This window comes from Megalops cyprinoides, chromosome 11 (assembly GCF_013368585.1).
Source record: "Megalops cyprinoides isolate fMegCyp1 chromosome 11, fMegCyp1.pri, whole genome shotgun sequence".
NCBI classification, from domain to species: domain Eukaryota; kingdom Metazoa; phylum Chordata; class Actinopteri; order Elopiformes; family Megalopidae; genus Megalops; species Megalops cyprinoides.
The window spans coordinates 37,858,623-37,880,511 of NC_050593.1; the positions used below are offsets into that span (position 1 = coordinate 37,858,623).

A 21,889-nucleotide genomic window follows, 5' to 3' on the forward strand; every position below is an offset into this window, starting at 1 on the left:
TCACATATCATGTCAGTCATTGCATATTTCACACATTACAAGAAATCACTTTTTGATGAAAATCTTTGAGCAAATTAACATTATGCCTGGCTTACAATACAATCAGTTTCCATCACCTCCTCCAGTAGGCCTACTGTTTTACCACCCAAACAGTTTGTATCATGCTGTTCAAGGGGAATCTGCAGTGTTTGGAAGAAAAGACACTGATTCAATCCAGAAAAATGATGATGTGGATATCTAGGGTTGCATCAAACCAGTGACGTGGAGCAGCAAGTTTCTTCTGAAACCGGAGGACAGAGAGCCTCCACTGAACATTTGTTTTCCTTAGGGAGGCATTTGAAATAGCCACAGAGATGCCACACTTGGCTGACCCAGATGACCATTGACCCTATTAATTCAGTGCAAGAAGGAAGAAACAGTGAGAAAGAAGGGAAGCAAAGAGCTAGAGGTGAATCTGCTAAAGGTCAGTGTGGTGCCAGGATGATTCATACACAAATATTTACATTTTTGCTGTTTGAAAGATTGCACTGCATTAGTGCACCCTGGGTAAGCAGGCAAAATCAGAGTCAATGGCCTATCCAAGACTAAACATAAAGAAAACATAAACATACAGAAAACATAAAGCAAACATAAAGAAAACACAAAGCAAACATAAAGCAAACATAAAGAAAACATAAAACAAACATAAAGAAAACATAAAACAAACACAAAACAAACATAAAGCAAACATAAAACAAACATAAAGCAAACACAACGCAAACATAAAGCAAACATAAAACAAACATAAAGAAAACATAAAGCAAACATAAAGAAAACATAAACATAAAGCAAACATAATGTATGCAGTTGCTTGTGTGGCTGCTGGATAATGGCAGAAAACTGAGCTAAAAACTTGCAAGTTGTCTACAAGCTGCCACTTCAAGCCTAAAGGTGAATAGAAAGCACACCGGCGTGCTCCAGACCTGAGAGCAGCGCCTCCGTGTGACTCACGGGACTGATGTCATTTCAGCTTTATTTCTCATCAAGGCTCAAGTCAAATGCATCAACACAGCACAGCGGGCGGAAGGAACACTAAAAAGAAATAAAATTCTGATCTCTCCATCAGAATTTTTTATCAAATACAAGTATTTCTATTGTATGCAGATGACATAATGTTGTGCACTCTGAACATAACGGCTCAGAGTTCCACTGTAGCAGAGCGTGGGCCCGGGGAGCAGGACTGCGGTTCGCCCCTTAAAGTTGACTTACATAATAAATATCATTTGATGAACTAGTTAGATCTTTATTTGTCTGTGAAAATATTGTCACTTATGATTCTCGGTAAGACTGAGGAATCGTTTTTATGCATCACTCATGTGTAAAGTGATCCTGTGCAGCCCCGTACAGCACATTGCATGTCCTGTTTAGCAATTGCTCACATCATCTAAAATGATGGGCTCCCCTCTCCTAGTGAGGGATCACAGAACCACGGTGGGTGGCGTGCTGAGTTTCATACAGACAGCCCTGTAATTCATGTGGCTGGAGTTATTGCCCACAGCTTTTGCAGATCATGTTTTAAAAACTTATTATCTGTAAGGCAATTCACTGCATGTTAAAAGCCTGATCTTCAGACAAGCAAATTTTGTCTCAAATTCAGTTTATTGTTCAATAGTTTCTTTTTGCCATGAAGTCGACCAAAATGCCCAATTTTAAACGCTGTGTTTCAGATTGGCCCAGATCCCAGTCAGCCTGTTGACAGTGTTGGTACCAAACTGTGCCAGAATTCAAACTATGTGGCTTCAGGTGCCAAAAGCACACTCTCTTTGGAGTGCTTTCTGAGAGTGACCCTGCACAAACGAGCTCTGTGCCTCTCCTCAGGTGGACATTATCATCTGAGAGAACAGGGAGAGTGCTCAATCACCAATGAAAAACGGAAACATCTGACCTTACCTTCCTGCAAGAGGAAACACATGGACATCAAAGATGTAGTGCATCTTTAGGAGACAATGCATTATCAGACCAAACTCTCAAATAGAGCTGACCTCCACCAGTTAAGTGCTTAAACATATCACAAAATCTGCCTACCCAGTTAAAACAAGTCATTTTATTCTGTTCTTTGCCTGACACTAAAGACGTTTAGTGCAATCCATGGGCGGCTCAGACTGCTGTAATTTGTCTGGCAGAGGACTGCTGGCACACTTCCTCATCACTTCCACTCTCAGTGGTGCTATAGCAGTAGCAGGCCTCTCGGAGGAGCTACCCTGCAGCTCTGCTCTGGGGGGTTTATCCTAATATCCTCCAGCTTATAAAAACAAACGCTTTGTTTGTTTTAGATGAAGAGGCGTCCTGCTGTGCCCACTGTGCACGCACACACATCCGCACAGACCCCCCGCAGCCCTGATTAGCGAGTCAGCTGCGAGTCGCTGCCCCAGGACCTCATTTTTAATGTGACGGATTAAGAAATTATTCATAGCCAGACGGGCAGTGCAGGGAGAGGGAGAGGGAGAGAGGGAGAGAGAGGGAGAGAGAGAGGGAGAGAGGGGGGAGAGAGAAAGAGAGAGAGAGTGAGAGGAGAGAAAGAGAGAGAGTGTGAGAGGAGAGAAAGAGAATGCACTGTTACAGGTCCCCCCCCTACACACACACAACAGCAGATAGTTATTTTAGTCTGCAGCGGAGAGCCCCGATATCACTCTGTGTCTGTTTGCTCTCCATAAGGCAAGTGCTCACAGGCTGGTCACTGTGAAGAGGAGAGCTTTGCAGGGGTGAGCAGGGATCAATAAAAGATAAAAGCATCCTCAGAGAAACAGAGACACTCACAGCGACTGCAGTGCTGTGCTGAACAGCACTTTGGAGATGGACAAATACTTCTGTTATTCTCAGAGTACAGGAGCTGCTAGTCCCATAAGCAAATAAGCACCATAGTCCCATAAGCACTTTATCCCTTAAATTTTTTGCCTTTTAAATGCATGCCAGAGAACAACGTTTTGGTATTGGAAACCTTTTGGTATTGGACAGTTTCTCTATGATTTAAAACTCGCTAAACGTAGGTCCTCCCCACACAACAGCCGATCGTTATTTTAGTCTCCAGTGGAGAGCCCAGGCCAAGCAGCAGCATGGCCCAGCTTCAGCACAGTTAACAGGCTGCCTTAGCTGTTGTACCTGCTGATATAGCTGTATGTACAGGGGCAAAACTCACCACATCAGAGGGCTGATTTCATACATAATATACCATAATACATGTATCAGCCTGGATACAAGAGAAACATGGCACTGCGCATCCGAAAGACTATGTAATTGATTCAGACATGGGCGGAAAACAGCACCTCCCGGCCCACAGCCTTTGATAGATTTTCTCATTTACTGCCAGTTATAGTTCTAACTGACACAAGAGTCACTTTTATCGTGCAGTTCTTGAGCTGAGCCTAACATGATACAAGTTAAAACGTCATTTTATTATTCAGAAAAGGAAAAACACTACCCATAACATCAGCCATAAGGATTACAATATTCGAACATATTGCTCAATCCTTCATATTAAACAGTCGTTTTAAATTCAGTGTGGGGTTATTTTACAAAGCCATCTGTGTGCCGTCGCATCAGGCATGGGAGCTGCCTAAAACACATGGAAACTGATGGGAAGGAAGTCGTCCTGGTTCAGACAGCTTGCTAGCTGTCTCGCTAGGCCATCTGCATCGGCTCTCTCACGGCACTGTGTGCTTTCCACTTTGCAGCTGTATTTATACAATGGGCCTTTTCTGATCGTCAGTATGACAATCATATATATTTTTTATAATTCAATTCAATGTAGCCTTGCTTGCTAGCTACCGTTTTAGTTGTAACTTTGATTTTACATGTTGCTTGTCAAAATATAATGTATTGTAATATATGAATGTAATTTGCATCTGATTGCTATCTTGTTTTTAGCTATACCGCCAGCTAACTATACTGTGAATATGAAATGCAAAATCAGCCCTGCCACAGTGAACAGATGACCCTTAAAGTGCCTTTTTGCCCTCTCACCAATGTGAACAACAAACACATACACACATATCAAACACACATCAAACATGCATCATACCCATGTCCTGGTTGAACAAAACAGTGTTTAACAAATGATTGCAATCGCATGAACCGCTGACAAAGGCTGCACTGGATTAAAACTAGACACGAACATCAGGTAGGGTGAGCAGCTCGCCTCTTTGTGCTTACCCGTCTGCACGCAGCGCTGCACGAGGCAAATCAAACAAAAGTATGTGCATGTATGACAAGCGTGTGTCCCAGACCCCAACAGCGTCTTTAAAAGAAGAAAATGCTCATTTGTGAACTCAGACAAATGCTTATTTGTGTACCCTCCTCCCTTACCTGTAACTGCATACATTTATTGTTTTGTAGCATTGAATTCATAATTGTTACCATTTTAAATTGATAATTGCAGAGGTGCAGGACACAAAATATCAAAGGTGGGGGACACATACTGAAGAGCGTGCAAGCACAGGTTTCTAAAAGGACTTTTAGGTGGTTAAAAGAGTTTTGACATCATTCCTTGCATTTCAGGCAAAGTGTAACATATACTGTATGTTATGTGGAGTTGGGTAAATGAATGAACAGCACTTAATTAGCTGAGTATTAACACACATGGTTCCACTGCTACTGTCCTGTTAACCACAGTCAGTTCTGACACAGTCTGGATTCCATACAACCACATACACCAACCACACCCATCCACACCCCAACCACCCACCAACCACACCCATGTACACCTCAACCACACCCTCACCACCCACCAACCACACCCATCCACACCCCAACAACACCCACCCAGACCCATCCACCCCCCTCCCCCCCCCCCAACCACACACTAGAACGGAGGCTTTATTAGACTTACCTGCTAGGAAAAAATGAACTCTGTCATGGATTTGGATGGTTTCCAGTTCATCCTGATACACATGAGTTAGAAATGAACACAGCATTTATTAGATCCATCAATACAATAGATCTAATATCACTGTTGGAATTAACACATTCTACACATGTATTACCAATATTGCTCTCACCATACCCTTCAAATAGTTCCTCAAGGTGATAGCACAAGTCATTTATTTTCAGGGTCAATGAGTAAATTTTCACAAGCAGTCAAAAACATATACCTGTAGATTGAATCTGCTTCATTTTATTTTACATCTACAATAATGTCCAATGTGTTATTTCAGCTTATTAAAATATTAAAATAATAATAATGTGATAAAAAAAGATTTAACATTGAAAAAAACATCATCTCTAAATGTAAAATATTAAAAGTCTCAAAAGTGAGTTTAACCAGTATGGCACTCTTTTCTTCATATCTTAGTGCTGAATGTTCAAACACTGGAATCAAAGACAGCATGGTACATTTTTATACAATATTGATTAAAAATTATTTCAACACCCCTACTTTTCATGTTTTAAAAGGTAACGGTGTTTTATTTTAAAAGTGTTTGCAACAAATGTATTAAAATCACTTATTAAAAAGTATTTACACAACTTTTAATTGTCAGTTACTTTTTTACATATATTTGATTTCACTGCAATGCTTTAAATCAATTCTAGCATGTAATGTACAAGAAAGCTTCATATATAAAAAGCAACGCCAAATAAAAAAGCAAATCTGAAAATACAAGCCAGGTTCTGGTGATTGTGGGGTTTCATCATGATAGCAATAATTCTAACTAAAACAGAAAACACACTGCAGCACTGATAGGATGAAATATATCTTTTATCTCCTTTACAGTATTCTCAAAACATTCAACAATGTATCCTTCCAAACAAAACCGCAGAATCCTCTTAGTGAACTTTGCTTTCATTTGGTGTTTGGAGCAGTTTGCCAGTCAACCAATCAGCTGGTGTCAGATGCACTGTTGACCAATGGGGCCCTCTCAGCACCATGTTTCATTACTGTCATTTAGAGCAGGGGTGAGCAAATTCCGGCCCGTTGGGCTGTTTAATCCGGCTCGTCAGGCATTTAAATTAATACTATAAGTAATTTAAATGACTGGTATTCATTTCGCTATTTTTTCCCTGCAATATGTTACGGTTGGTTCCACTAGATGACGAGCTGCAAATACAACCGGCCTTTTCTAATGTAGAGACCAAGAGTCACTCATCTCTTCACCTGACCTGACCTTCGCTTTTGCCTCTTGCATCGAGCATGTGGCAATCACCTACTTTCACAAAATGAGCGGACCAAAGAAGCGAAAAGTCGACAGCGAGGGTCGTTTTTTTAAGAAAGAGTGGATGACAAAATATTTTTTCACTGAAGTCCGATCAAAGGCCATATGTCTGATTTGTCAAAAAAACGTTGCGGTATTCAAGGAATACAACATCAGCCGACACTTTTCCACCAAGCACGCTAACTACGCTAGCAATTTGTCCCAAGAAAGGGCGAGTACAGCTTCGAGGTTAGCAGCCAATTTACAGGCTCAACAGTCTACAATTCAGGAGTCCAGCAGACAGGCAAGTTATCTACTGGCATATAAATTAGCGAATGTGAAGCCAGTTGTAAAACTTGTGAACTTCATCTGGGCAAGGGGACTTAATCATCGTCAATTCATTAAATTCCTTGAAGAAACTGATGCTGACCATCATGACTTACTTTACCACTCTAAAGTCCATTGGCTAAGTTGGGGGAAAGTGTGTCAGTGAGTGTGGGAGCTCAGAGGGGAGATTGGCTCATTTTTGGAGTCAAAGGGGAAAGCCGATGATATTACTGAGCTGAGTGACGCAGACTGGCTTTGCGATTTTGCGTTCGCTGTAGACATTTTGGCACACATGAACGAGTTGAACGTGAAGCTACAAGGGAAGGATGTATTTGTGCGTGAATTGTATTTTAACTTGAAAGCTTTCAAAGCCAAGTTAACTTTGTTCTCAAGGCAAGTAATGAACAAATCATTCGCTCATTTCCGGACACTAGAAAAGAGTCGTCTCAGCATGCAAAGAAATACAGCAAATCACTGAATGACCTGCACAGAGAATTCTGTCGTCGATTCTCTGATTTTGAAAAGACTGAGAAGTCACTGCAGCTGGTGTCATGTCCCCTGTCACTCGACTATGCAACAGCAACACAGAAACTGCAGTTGGAGCTGACTGATCTCCAGTGCGACTCTGTCTTAAAGGAGAAGTTCAACTCCGTCAAACTGGATGAGTTTTATGCCTCACTGAATGAGACCAAGTTTCCAAAAATCCGACAGATGGCACAGAAGATGCTGGTGTTATTTGGCTCTATCTACAGTATGTGTGTGAGCAAATGTTCAGTGTGATGAACATCAACACAGCACGTCACCGTCACGGAGCCCAGCTTACTGATGAACACTTGAGCTCTGTCCTGCGAATTGCCACAACAAAGATAACACCGGACTTTGATGCACCCCAAAAAAGGGTGACTAGCGACACTGTTCCCATTAAATTAAGCACTCAGGGGTGAGTTTATTTTCATTACTTTTTGGGAAACAGATTTCACATTCATGTAATTTATGCTAGTTATTTTTTTCCCCTAATCAACTAGTATTAGTGGCCTGGCTTTCAATTTCTAAAACCCAGTGTGGCCCTTGAGTCAAAAAGTTTGCCAACCCCTGATTTAGAGGATGCTCGTCTCCAGAGATCCATTGCATCGGTGGCTCTTACCTGGGTTCTTTAGACAGTGTGACACATGGCTAATTGAGTGACTGACACCGGTATTGTTTCCTTAGAAAAAAAATACTCTACTGCAGAATTTAAAAATTTGTCCATTGAGTCATTTCAGTTCCGCTGTCATTCATCTGCAATTTGTCAGACACCACTGCATATGATTAAAGTGACCCAGTTTGCACAAACCCAGAAAAGAAAAACAAGCATACAAAATAATAAGAAGTGTGAAAGCTGACCCCTTCATGTGTGAACTCTATTTCTGATCCATCAAAAAATGAATTCTATTGGATGAAATGGATTCTACTTCACAACAACACAGATACACCTAAATTAAACCACATTTTCTTTTTACTGTTACCTTTTGTCTACAGGCAGCAAATAGATCTCACAGAGAAAAGTCTGTCTTACTTTAACACACCACTAGTTCCTATTAGCTTATACTTAACAAATCCAGAACTTTTAAGCATAAATAAATCAATATTTATTTAGTGTTTTGGCCTTTATAATTCTAAAATTGCTGTCTTATTTACTGTAATTGTTTAGCAGATAGATTCTCTATTTGAGGGTAAAATATGTCTAGTCATTTCCAGCACATTGCCCTGTTGAAGGCAAAGCATCTGTTGGAGGCAGTTCATTTTGCATGACTGCATTAATATCAAATCTCTTCTGAGTTCCTCTCATAACGCAAACCCAGTGCATTAAACATGGTAAGTGGTGGTTTCATTTTGTTATCCAACATACTCTTCATGAATGTAAAAGATGAGACATGACATATTTTGGGGAAAGAGAGAGAGAGAGAGGGAGACGACTAAAAATCAAATAGAAATGTGTGCCAGTGAAGGTCTATATAGCTTTCTGTGTCAGAGACACATTCTTCCTAAAATCATTCAAAGTACAAGAACACAAAGGACAACAGTACATATGAAGGAGCAAATAAACGTAGCAGTGCGGTTCTGTTGTGTGTCCGTTTCTTTCTTTCTTACAAAGTGTCCATCTTTCAGCAATCAGGGTTCCCTCCCTCCTCCCACTCAGAGGTAGAAGCCAGAGCTCTCTGGGTCTGGCAGGGAGGTGGGGGTGTGGAGGGAGGGGTGGGGGCCATCGCTGGGTATGCAGGCCTCACCGGTGCTGCTGAGGACGAAGCCTTTCTCCATCTGAGAGGAAGGGGGGAAACAAATTGCATCGGTCACAGCGCCTACACCCACACACACATGCACTTCAAGCAAATTAACTGGAGGTATTACACCCTTTCGCCTCATAGGAAGTATTCTCTAAATATTTGTATGACCTCTTTATTTTCATGTGTGTCAGAGTGGAGGGTAAAGCACATTCAGCTGAGCTCCACTCATTCAAGCTGATCATGCACTATAAATCACCAGAAAAAAGAAATGCAACAAAGACTTGTCTTTAATGACAAAATTCCTGTAAGATATTCTGTGATTAACAAATAATGTATGCAAAAATTCAACAAATCAGCCCTTTCTGAAGATAAAGCCTGTATTTTATTCCACATGCTTTGTATATTAAATATATTTAGCATTATATTTCAGATATAACACCTTTACAAACCTGCTGCATTGCAATGTACTGTATTCTGTAACGCGCTTCATTCCTTTTGTACCTGATGGTGATTATTACATTATTAAATGCAGTGGAAAACAGGGTCATTCTGTGGGGTGAGGTACAGATTATTGCAGAGAACTTCCAAACTTACAGTGGTGATATTATGGCAAGAAAAGGCAGCATAAGGGGCAAACAGAGATATTTTGCATGAGGGTGACTCCGTCTGTGTGGCTGTGGGCCCCTGCGGCAGAAACCAGGTCAAGCTGGAAACAGCAGATGCTCTGGGTGCAGAACCACAGAGGCTGATGGCACCACATCAGCACCGTACATGGAAGGCAAACGCACGCACTTCCTGTAGAGCTGGGTGATCATACGCATGCACTTCCTGTAGAGCTGGGTGATCATACGCACACACTTCCTGTAGAGCTGGGTGATCATACGCATGCACTTCCTGTAGAGCTGGGTGATCATACGCACGCACTTCCTGTAGAGCTGGGTAATCATACGCATGCACTTCCTGTAGAGCTGTGTGATCATACGCATGCACTTCCTGTAGAGCTGTGTGATCATACGCACGCACTTCCTGTAGAGCTGGGTGATCATACGCACGCACTTCCTGTAGAGCTGGGTGATCATACGCATGCACTTCCTGTAGAGCTGGGTAATCATACGCACGCACTTCCTGTAGAGCTGGGTGATCATACGCACACACTTCCTGTAGAGCTGGGTGATCATACGCATGCACTTCCTGTAGAGCTGGGTAATCATACGCATGCACTTCCTGTAGAGCTGGGTAATCATACGCACGCACTTCCTGTAGAGCTGTGTGATCATACGCACGCACTTCCTGTAGAGCTGGGTGATCATACGCATGCACTTCCTGTAGAGCTGGGTAATCATACGCACGCACTTCCTGTAGAGCTGGGTAATCATACGCAGCTCTGTGCAGGAGCATGTCAGATACACAGCCAGACCACCGCAGGAAGCAGCCAACGGCTTTCATTAACAAGGTCAACGCTGCACTGTGCATTTGCAAATACTGTCCATTCACAAGATTAAACTTTCCTTTTTCAGTTTTTACATTACATTACATTACATTATTGGCATTTAACAGACGCTCCAGAGTGACTTACATGTCATCCATTTATACAGCTGGATATTTACTAAGGCAATTGAGGGTTAAGTACCTTCGCCAAGGGAACAGCAGCAGTGTCCAAGCGGGGAATCGAAGCTGGCAACCTTTTTAAGTCCCGCTACTTATCCACTATGTTACACTGCCGCCAGTTTCAGGATCTTAAATATTTTAGTTCATTGCTATATCAATGCCCTGAGGATCACAGTCTCAATAAATGCAAACACTCCAAACTATTGTTTTTGCTCCCTTTGTATAACAAATGTGAGCATTAATATACGGCCAGCACACAACAGAAGTATATTCCTTTGGTGGGGCCTGTAATATGAGACTCTGCCCTGTGCAGTCACAGCTGAGATGGTTATCCCTGCTCTGAAAACCTGCTCAGTGTGTCTACGTTGATTAGCCAGGCATCATCCTTCCATAAACCTGAACTGCTAAACCAAAATGCTGACACCCAGGAGCCCCGCTGCAGGGCGGCATGGGCAGCACTGAGCACGGTACGTGGCTCCCTCTGCGCCCCAGCTTCCCGGTGTCTCCTCCACCCCATTCAGTCACCGAGGAGAACATTCACTGAGAACAAAATGCTGACCATGCCTTTCTGGAATGTGACAGAGAACATCTCAACATGCTCTGTGTTAATTAGGTAATGACATTCATGCTTGGCTGACCAGCTAAGCTCCGCTTTCCTTTCAGTCTGAGCTTGGTGACCCCAAATAAACAGGCAGCAAAGACCGAAAAGGAGGGCGAAGGGCCAGTGGTCAGTGAGGACAGGATGCTGCCCTTAGGCAGCCCAGGACTCCAGATGTCACTCTCTCCCTCTCCTCACCCTCCTACTGTTTCTCCCTCTCTCTTTCATTGGGCCACAGTCACACTAAACGGCTGCATAGCACTACAGGCTGAATTACATGGAACCAGTGAGTTCAACCTGATATAACCTCAAATAAAAATGAGGAGCAATACTACAATAACAGAGTACTAATCACCACAGTTAAAGAATTAAAAACAAGCTATAATGCTCTGTGGACAAATTTATGGCCTGATGCAACACCTTCCAGTTCTACACAGTGAGATACTGACTATATGAAAAACCCATCAGCTAACAGCATATGGCTATCACAACCACAAACAAGATGTAACAGATACAAGAATATCATATAAAACACAAAGCAATCCCAGGTGTCCGTAAATCAGTGATGTTAGAGGCAGCTGAGGTAACCTGGACAGCTTCTGGCCTTTCAGACAGCCATCTGTCCGTCCTCCCCACCGGTCATACACAGCGAAAGCAGCCCTGTGTTCTCACCGACAGAGTCCTTTTCCTAAAGCTGTGTTTACAGCTGTGTGAATGCGTATAACGGAACGTGAATAAGTGACTTTCATCCTTTTCTGTGTAAATGAGTAGAAACTGACATATTGGTATTTTTCAGATGCAGTTTTCTAGCTGCCATGAACCCCTCACGCTGACGGTGCCCCTAGCCTGTCTGTCTGTCACTCAGCTCGGCCTCAGTAATAATCTTCTGCTGTGTGTTTATATGAAGTCCAGCTAAACTCAGATTTCACACTTATGAAGAAGAACAGCAGTGCACTGTTTTCCTGATATGAGTGACAGTATGCGGGGATTAAGGATCAGCACCCCATGACACATCCCTGTTCCAGCACACGACAAACCACAAAGCACACAAAACTCCCGGGTTCATGGCAGCGGATAGAAAGATCGAAGTAAGCCCAGCCAATCCGTAGCACCACAGAACACAGACTCTAACTCACAAGTGGCACCTGCCATCAGAGCAACAGTTTTATTTAGATCCTTATATCACTGCAATTGTACTACGTGCACAATATTTCATTTCTTTATGTCTAGTCAGCAGTTAATTTAACAGCTGCCTAAATGAGGAGGATGCCATGCTGATAGACCATGCTGAACAAGTTTATAAAGACATCTCCTTTTCGTACTGTCCCACCAATGGAATATCAGTGACGTCAGTCTACATATAGCTGCAGCTGCACTTTGCTTCATTCTTACCTTACTGTGAATGGCATCTGCTGGAAGTGTGGTGGAGAATATTCCATGAGACTCCAAGGAGGCCGTTGCTGGGGTGGTACTATTCCCAGAATATGCTGCAAGGAGGTGTCCTGGATGGAGGAGGATAGCTGGGTCCTGTTGGTTTGATGCTGTGATTTTGGAGGAAGCATTTGATAGCATGACACTGTGGCCACCGTCCCCTGAAACCCGCCACTGTCACTTGGTGTTGCACCATTTATTAGAAGAGCCACGCTGGGGGCTTCAGTCACACAGTAATCCACAGTCTGCAGGCGGGCAGGGCAGGGCTCAGCTTCCACGGCCAGCGATACCTGCTCAGCACAGCCGCAGCCCTGCCATTGAGGGGCGTCTCTGACTGGCTGGCTGACGGGATGGAATGCCCCACTGCTGGCGGTAGCGCTGCTGCTGGCCCTCTGGCACAGACACCGAGCGAGACGCTGCTGCAGGTCTGCCTCTGGCTGCTGCAGGTCTGCCTCTGGCTGCTGCAGGTCTGCCTCTGGCTGCTGCAGGTCTGCCTCTGGCTGACAGGCTGTGACAGGTGACAGGCCTTCTGGAAGCTCCACACTCATCTGCACATTCTGGCCACCCCAGTGGCCGTTGTGGAGGGGCTGTCCACAGAACTGGAGTCCATTTTCCATCGGTTGAGTCAGGGGGCGGATAAGCAGTGAACTGTGCTGGAGCTGGAGTACCTGCGGTTCGACCTGCTGGCTCCAGGTGTCGTCCTTCACCTCAGTCACCTGTGCACTCAGGTGCTGCTGCATCTGCTGGGAAAGCTCCACAATGGGGGCCTGCTTGTGTGGCCTGTAGGGGGGGTACTGAGTGGCTAAGGCCTGGGGGGGGGGAGTGGAGCTATTCTGTGCTGGTTCCTCTGTGCCCTGAGACCGAGGGAAAGGGAAAGGGGGGCAGGACCCTGCTCTATCACTGCCCCCCTCAGTCCTGCTCTCTAGAGAGTCATGGATGTAGGTGAGGATTTCATTATTGGTCAGCAGATCACTGAGGGATGGGATGTAGTCTGGATCCATCTCCACCTGGATCATCCTCTCATCCAGGAGCAGCAGTTCCAGGTCCTCTGCACTCAGCCCCAGGGTTTCCAGGGCACTGAACAGTTCACTGCTGGAGCAGTTATCTTCCCCTTCCAGAGACAGGGAGTCTAGCGTAGTCAGGAGTGGGTCAAAGCTGGCCTGCTCCCCATGGGGATCTGTGACGCTTTTGGGTACTGCACTCCAGCTCTCCCCAGCTGAAGGCAAGGAGATCCCCTCACTCTCACTGTGCTCACTGAACAGGCTGGAGTGGATGGGCAGCTTAGACACCACGGCAGGCTGACAGACGTAGACAGATCCATCCTGTCTCATTAAGGCCCCCAGTAAGGAGCTGGGGTCCAGATCATCCTTGAGGCTCTTTTCAGCCTTACCCTTTTTGGGCTTGCTGCTGTGGCCTGCTCCCTGCAGGGGGTCACTGCTGCATGGGATGGGGTGGCTGGTCTGGTACAGCAAGGCCTCCCCCGTGGCAAAGGTGAAGGGGTGCTGCATGGAGCGGCTCTGCAGATGCTCTCCCCCCTCCTCCTCCCTAGCAGGACAAAATAAACCCTCACAGACACACATGCAGAAAGGAGGAAAGGAGCCAGGGATGCAGGCTACCAACACACCTGGCAAAGCAAGCACCTGATGTGAAACAGGTGCCGTCAGCTGAACTAGAGGTGTGTAGTTTTAACACACTGGTGCGACACAACTGATCCTTGTTTACAGCACATAACTCCATTGCCTCTCTGAGCGCCCAGATACATCACATGGTGCACGTTTTTATATTTACATTTATATATAAGGGGGGAGCTGTGAAAGACTGCCAAAGCACCTGCACTTACGTGAGTGGCCTCTGGGTGGCAATGATATAATCTGGCCTGCCGTTCCTGTAGACGAGCCGAGCGTTAGCCTGGACCCACTTCCAGCGGTTTGCCTTGGTGAGCAGTCTGAACACTGTCAGTCCACTCTCACCCGTTTTGATCACTGTAATCACATTAAATAATGATTCATTAGGATTCATTTTCATATTAAAATACTAATCATGGCAAAGGAATATTTTTTCAAACTTGGCGGAACTCAGCTTTTTTGTGATGCCCATTTTAAATGATTAAACTTTGATTATTAGAAAACAGCCCAGTTCACAGCAAACGTTTGTGTAGTTAAACTCCCCTTTTTACCACTACAGATGACGCATGACTTTATTCCACTGAGAGTTCAGGCGTGTATTTACACACTCTCTTGCTGGGTTGATATTGGTTGAATCTGTCCAATGCACTGAGACAATGATGAGCTGATAATGGAACAGTGAATGACAAACACATCTCACTCCTCCGGGCACGGAGGAATAACAGAGTCTTACTCCTGATGTGGTTCTCAGCACAGTAAAGCATGTCGGCAGCATGGATGAACTGGTACCCAGAACCTCGAACCCGGAGCTCAGCCTCAGTGTAGCCCAGCACAAGCTTGCCCCTGCAATACATCAGTGCCATGAGAAAAACTGTGCTGTAATGATGCTGATATTAAAAGAACCAATAAAAATATACACTGTAATGAAACATTATACAGCAATAATACTTCACGTTTAAAGCACGGCGGTAAATTACAATGGAAGCACTTTACAGCTCTGTTACGACTTAACGTAAGAGCAATTGCTACTCTAATGTCTCCATGTAATGAACTGGAAATTTTGGTAACCACTATTTAACATTTCAGTGTTATCACATTTTTTGTTACCACATTAGAACTCCTATATCCTGTGTGCTACGGTGCAATGCAATCTGAATATGGTGAAGACAGTGGTGGTACTTGGCATCGCAGGCCATAGGGGTGAAGTCCAGTTTATGCTTGGTTCTGAAGATCATGTTTTTGGTCCTGATCTCCAGGATGGAGGGGGGCTGCAGGGGTGTGGCGATGGCAAACAGGGCCAGCTGGGGGGGGGGGCTGCTTCCCATCATCCTGCCACCCGTTCTGACCATGCAGGAATTTCAGCCTGCCCTGCAGGTTCAGCGCCTGGGGAAGAAACCGCAGATTAGGGATTAGGGATTAGGGGTTAGGGGTTAGGGGTTAGGAGAAAGGCCTTCCAATTCATACTGTCAAACAGCATCATGCACGAGTCAGGCAACATGATTACCACCACCATTATTCACATTTATATCACAATATTCAAGGATAGAAACAATATGGATTCACTTTGCACACATGAAATGTTATGGGTTATGCCTGTTTCCATCTCATTTTAAAATTGAGCAGATATAAAAATGTACCTAAGGTACCTAAAATGTACCAGCTCTCCTGCTCTCCTGGCTGCAGTCCGAAATGGCACAGACTAAGATATGTACATTCGTGCTACTCTGTAATCTTGAATTGGTTTGCTTCCCTCAAAATGTGGAAAAATTTGGTGTTAAGAGTTAATTTCCACGTGGTCTTTGTACCTCCAATGTTCTCACTTTTTTTGGGGACACTGAGCTGAATGAAACACCAAGGCCTGGCATCAGCCTGAGGGGCTGCACAGCGCTGCCCACAGTGAGGCCCTTCTCCAGGCCCATTTCCCAGGTGAATCCCTGGCTAACCCTAATCCTAATCCTAATCCTAACCCGTACCTTTACCCCAACCCTAACCCAACCCTTCTCCAGGCCCATTTCCCAGGTGAGTCCTTGGCTAACCCTAACTGTAACCCTAACCCTAAACCTCCTCCAGGCCTGTTTCCCAGGTGAGTCCCTGGTTAACATTTACATTTGTTTATTTAGCAGATGCTTTTATCCAAATCAACTTACGAAAGTGCATACAGCAAGTATAGCGACAGTACGGGGACAAGATGTGTACAGTTCCACAATGAGACAGTTCTCAACTGAGAGCAAGGTCTGTTTGAGGACACAGTACTATCAGATTTGTACAACTACAGCATATTACAACAATTTCAAACAGCGCAATAAGCGTCAGGGTAAAGGCGGCAACAAGAAACAATTTAAAAAGCACAGCAATTTACGACAGCACTGATTTTGGAGGGGGGCAGCAATTGTGTGCTGGGTCAGTCCAGGTAGAGTCTGAAGAGGTGCGTCTGAAGGAATGGGGTGAAGGAGCTGTCCGTAGCAGGACAGGGAGTTTGTTCCACCACTGGGGAGCGTTAACCTGTCATGTTGCTTGGGGATAGTGAATTCCTTCTGAGCAGTGCCTTATTTGTCTTGATTTTTTCTTTTCCTTCCTCTACACATTCACTGACTGACATGTACACATCATTAAGATGGTGATGTAGCACAGCTGAGGCAAGGTGGCCAGGCTGGGTATAGCCATACAAGTGCTGCTCTGAGGCAGGATTCTCAAGGCAGCTGCATTTCATCCACATTTCATCTCTGTCACAAAAGCTGCATGTACTTTCCACTAGCGATTACTGTCTTTGAGCTAATTAGGGTAGTCCCTGCAGCCCCTGTTTAATGCTACCACTCTCAGCTAATTAGCTTTGGAGTAACTGGTAAAAGGTGAGGTGAGGGCACTGTGCTGGTGAGCTCAGCTAAACTTACCGGCTTTGTTTATGTCACCCCTAAACCCCAACTCAAAACTCCAAAAACTGACATGGCAGGAAAGGATATTGCTCTCAGCTTGACTGAAAATGCTTCCATATGGAACGTGTCATATCTGTAAACAAACCAATGACTTTGATATATTGATCCTAATGGATCATGTCAATCCTTTTTGATATTTGTTTCATATCATTTTTGATATTTGATCTCATTGTGTGATCTGAAGGCCATTTAGCTTGAGTTTTAGGGCGTATACATTTATTCTCTTCTAGGGTCTGAAGTGCCATGAATTCCAGCAAGGACCTGAGTCCTCACTGCAGTTTCCACACATAAGCCCACATGAATTAGTGTCCTTGATATCACTTTGCACTCTGCTGATGCCGGCAGCAATCAGCACTATTATATTCTCTGGACTTCAATGTGTGGGACAGTCGTGCAGCTGGAGTACTGATGTGCATTGATGAGTATTGATGTGCTTTGAGAGTGATCTTTAAAGCAATCTGTTTCTGCCTGGTGGAAACAGCAGCCCTCCAGCACTGGGAGGCATGTGGACCTCACTGTTCATCTGGTGGAGTTCCTGTGACAGCCAGCCTTAAAGCTGAATCATCAACAAGTCAATCAAACAGCAATGCTGGGGTGAGTGCACACATGGTCATGGAAGATACAGACAAATGTGTTCAGAGATATTTTATAAAAAGAGGATCATCTGCTTGTTGCCTGATACTCATTCATCTACCCAGCTTCTTTGCCAAGGTCTTCCACTATTTCCTTCCCTGTGTTTTAAATCATTTTCTGCAAAGCAATGGATGCTATGGATCTGACTATGGATGCATGATCTGACATGGCCTAAAACATTTATTATGATTTCAATTTTTGACATGTAATGGGAGGAACAATTCCAGTCAAAACTCATAACCATGAAATGATTGAAATGATTCCAAACTCACTCCCAAACTTTAATGTGTTAGTCTGAAAATTTAGCATTTGAAACTGCAGATAACTGACCACAGCGCTCAGCACAGATGTAGTTCCTATGGGCACAATCAGGCCTCAGGGAGAAATAAGTCACAGAACATTAGTGAATCTGCAATACAAGAAACACAGGAAAAAAGGTTTAAAAGGTTTCCTTCATGTCCTCTCTGCCCTTCAAAATTGCACAGAAAAATGGCAGCATTCTGTATAAAGGAAGTACTAGATGATTCAGCCATAATAACAAAAAGATGCAGAGAGATGCAGAGATGCAGTCAGTGTGGTGGGTCTCACAACCCTCTCCTCTCACTTGGAAATTGATTCTTTGGAGTTTAGCGCTGTGGCAATGATGTCAAGATTCAAGCCTCAAATAGCAAGAGGATTACAAAAACAAAGCTATGGAAATGAGTGTGAGGCAGTCCAGGCTTACAGCTCACGCAAATGACCTCCTTGGGGGCGGGAAGACCTCTGTTCCTCAGCAGAAGCTCAGGTGCAGCAGAGTGCTGGCATTCCCACTGTCTCCATCTCCCTCTATAATCCCCACTGTCTCCATCTCCCTCTATAATCCCCACTGTCTCCATCTCCCTCTATACGCCCCACTGTCTCCATCTCCCTCTATAATCCCCACTGTCTCCATCTCCCTCTATAATCCCCACTGTCTCCATCTCCCTCTATACGCCCCACTGTCTCCATCTCCCTCTATAATCCCCACTGTCTCCATCTCCCTCTATAATCCCCACTGTCTCCATCTCCCTCTATAATCCCCACTGTCTCCATCTCCCTCTATAATCCCCACTGTCTCCATCTCCCTCTATAATCCCCACTGTCTCCATCTCCCTCTATAATCCCCACTGTCTCCATCTCCCTCTATACGCCCCACTGTCTCCATCTCCCTCTATACGCCCCACTGTCTCCATCTCCCTCTATAATCCCCACTGTCTCCATCTCCCTCTATAATCCCCACTGTCTCCATCTCCCTCTATAATCCCCACTGTCTCCATCTCCCTCTATAATCCCCACTGTCTCCATCTCCCTCTATACGCCCCACTGTCTCCATCTCCCTCTATAATCCCCACTGTCTCCATCTCCCTCTATAATCCCCACTGTCTCCATCTCCCTCTATAATCCCCACTGTCTCCATCTCCCTCTATAATCCCCACTGTCTCCATCTCCCTCTATAATCCCCACTGTCTCCATCTCCCTCTATAATCCCCACTGTCTCCATCTCCCTCTATACGCCCCACTGTCTCCATCTCCCTCTATACGCCCCACTGTCTCCATCTCCCTCTATACGCCCCACTGTCTCCATCTCCCTCTATACGCCCCACTGTCTCCATCTCCCTCTATAATCCCCACTGTCTCCATCTCCCTCTATAATCCCCACTGTCTCCATCTCCCTCTATAATCCCCACTGTCTCCATCTCCCTCTATACGCCCCCCTCTCCCCACAGTCTGCTGCTGCCCGATTCAGCCTCTGCAGTGTGCTGCACTCATACGCAGCTCTGCCCCCTCTCTGTGCTGCGCTCATACGCAGCTCTGCCCGCTCTCTGTGCTGCGCTCATACGCAGCTCTGCCTGCGCTCATACGCAGCTCTGCCCCCTCTCTGTGCTGCGCTCATACACAGCTCTGCCCCCTCTCTGTGCTGCGCTCATACACAGCTCTGCCCCCTCTCTGTGCTGCGCTCATACGCAGCTCTGCCCCCTCTCTGTGCTGCGCTCATACACAGCTCTGCCCCCTCTCTGTGCTGCGCTCATACACAGCTCTGTCTGTGGCAGAGGTTCTCTGATTGGCTGTATGAGCAGTAGCATACGGCCCTGAAGGAATGCCTGCTGAGCAGATCGCCATGTTGCATTATGGGAGAATGGAGGCAGATGTACATATCGTCCAGCCTCCCACACGCTGATTTCTCCAGTTAACTCATAAAAATGTAGGTATGTAGAGGTTACTTATGAAAGATTAATGTCCAGACCAGTTACAGGATCATAAGAAAACTTGAAGAAAAAGATAAGAAAAAATAAGAAAATATTAATACAGACATAAAGTGTGTAGTTCTTCCTGTCTCTGGCGACTCTTAAAAACATCCAATTCTTCAACAAGTTTGGCATTACTGTTCTCTGATCAGGAATAAAAGAAATATGAAACTGTTTTAGGTTTTACCTCAAAAGGCAAGAAAAAGCTTGTCTCATTGCCTCAGTGCTATGACTGTATGCACTTCAGGTAACATAGCATTGTAATTTTGTATTTCTATAGCACCATCATTTCAAAGAAAGGACCCTGTTTACAAGAATAAACAGACTAAATAGAGCATGAAAAATAAGACTTGTGGTAAACCTGCACCCAAACTGCGTCAGAATTAGAATTTCATTAATACTCGATAAGTCTGCCCCAATATTAGTCTATAAAAGGTACTGTTCTGCTGCCTTTAAGGAAACAGTGACACAGAGGGTGAAGAAGAGCAGCCATCACGCCACTCTGGCTCCGCTTTCTTCACCATTTCCTTCCCCGAAGATTAAACTCTTTTCCCCACGACCCTGTCGCTCTTTTAAGACGGATTATTTGTGTGTACAGTGGCTTCTGACCTCGGCGTGGTTTAAAGTGGCACGACTCCTCATTAGTCATGCTAATAGGCTCTGGATCAGAGGAAAAACACCCTGTCCCCTCGCCTCTGACCGTGAGCACTGCTGGGCAGGGCTGAACAGTGGCCTGGGAACCCCGTAAATCTCAGGACACACTTATTCTTCAGCAGGTGCTCTCTGGAGCTTTGTTCTTGTGCTCAGCTCAGTCATGGGACACAGTCACAGTGGCACGGGGGATTGGAACACTCTTTTCCAATAATAATGATGGGTGCTGTGCACAGGCAGAACACACACATACGCTGAGGAGAAAGGCCCAGGCAGCACTGTGCTCCCACAACTTTAATGTCCTCCAAGAGGCAATTTATGGTACAGCACAAAACATAGACATATTAAAAACATCAAATAAACAAGACAGCAATCCAAAATTGTCCATAGCAGCATAAGTGCATAAAATGCATCCCCCCTAGTCCATGTTTTGCCCCAGACTCCCATGGCTACCATATCTTGTTTAATTAAGTTATTGCCATGGGAATAAATGAGTTTTTTGCTCGGTTGGTTCTGATATTGGGGTATCTATACCTCTGACCAGAAAGGAGTAGCTGGAACTCTGCTGAAAGTGGATGATGTATCCATGCAGACCTTGTCTGCCTTCTCAGTCAGCCTGGTCAGGTACAGATGATACAGGTCGGCCTGCTGCAGCCCCATGATTTTTCCACAGATCTTAACAATTTTTCCCAATTTGTTCTTATGAGTGATTTTGGAATGTCCATACCAGCAAACAATACAATAACAAAGAATACTCTCAGTAAAAGACATAAAATAGAATGAGAATTTTGTTATCAACGTTAAAAAAGTTTAGTTTTCTAAGAAAGTACATGCGCTGCTGGCCCTTCTTAAAAATAGCATCTGCACGTTGATCCCAGGATAATTTGTGATCTATAATAAGACCAAGATATTTATACTCCGTCACCATCTCAATCTCCTCTCCTCTAATCCTAGATGGGGTGGGTGGTGGAGCATCACGTCTAAAGTCAAAAATGAGTTCTTTAGTCTTGGACGTGTTCAAATTCAGAAGTGAGGCCTCACACCAGTTGACAAAGTCATTTAAAACCGGATCATGCTCGACTTCATCCTGCTCCAATAGGCTGACCAAGGCAGTGTCATCCGCAAACTTAATTAGATGGTGTCCAGGGTATCTGCTACGACAACAGTCCGTGTATAAAATATATAGCAAAGGTGACAGCACACTGCCCTGTGGTGTGCCAATAGAGATAAAATGCACCTCTGACATGGTTTTTCCTACCCTTACTCTTTGTGATCTGCCCATAAGGAAATCCAAAAGCCATACAATTAGTTTTGAGTCCAGTTGAAACTGCTCTTTCAGTCTGTCAGCCAGAATTAGTGGGTGGATTGTATTAAATGCAGAAGAAAAGTCT

The 21,889-nt window shown here is 44.7% G+C and overlaps 1 protein-coding gene across 1 annotated transcript in view; it reads right to left on the reverse strand.

Moving 5' to 3' along the window:
• Nucleotides 1–8,139: 8,139 nt before the first annotated feature.
• LOC118785415 (aryl hydrocarbon receptor-like) overlaps nt 8,140–21,889 on the reverse strand; it is a 36,611-nt gene continuing 22,861 nt past the window's right edge. The window contains 6 exon segments of the mRNA XM_036540029.1: nt 8,140–8,789; nt 12,354–13,937; nt 14,233–14,374; nt 14,751–14,860; nt 15,197–15,330; nt 15,332–15,400. Coding sequence (XP_036395922.1) covers nt 8,636–8,789; nt 12,354–13,937; nt 14,233–14,374; nt 14,751–14,860; nt 15,197–15,330; nt 15,332–15,400 — 2,193 coding nt within the window. The 3' untranslated portion in view covers nt 8,140–8,635.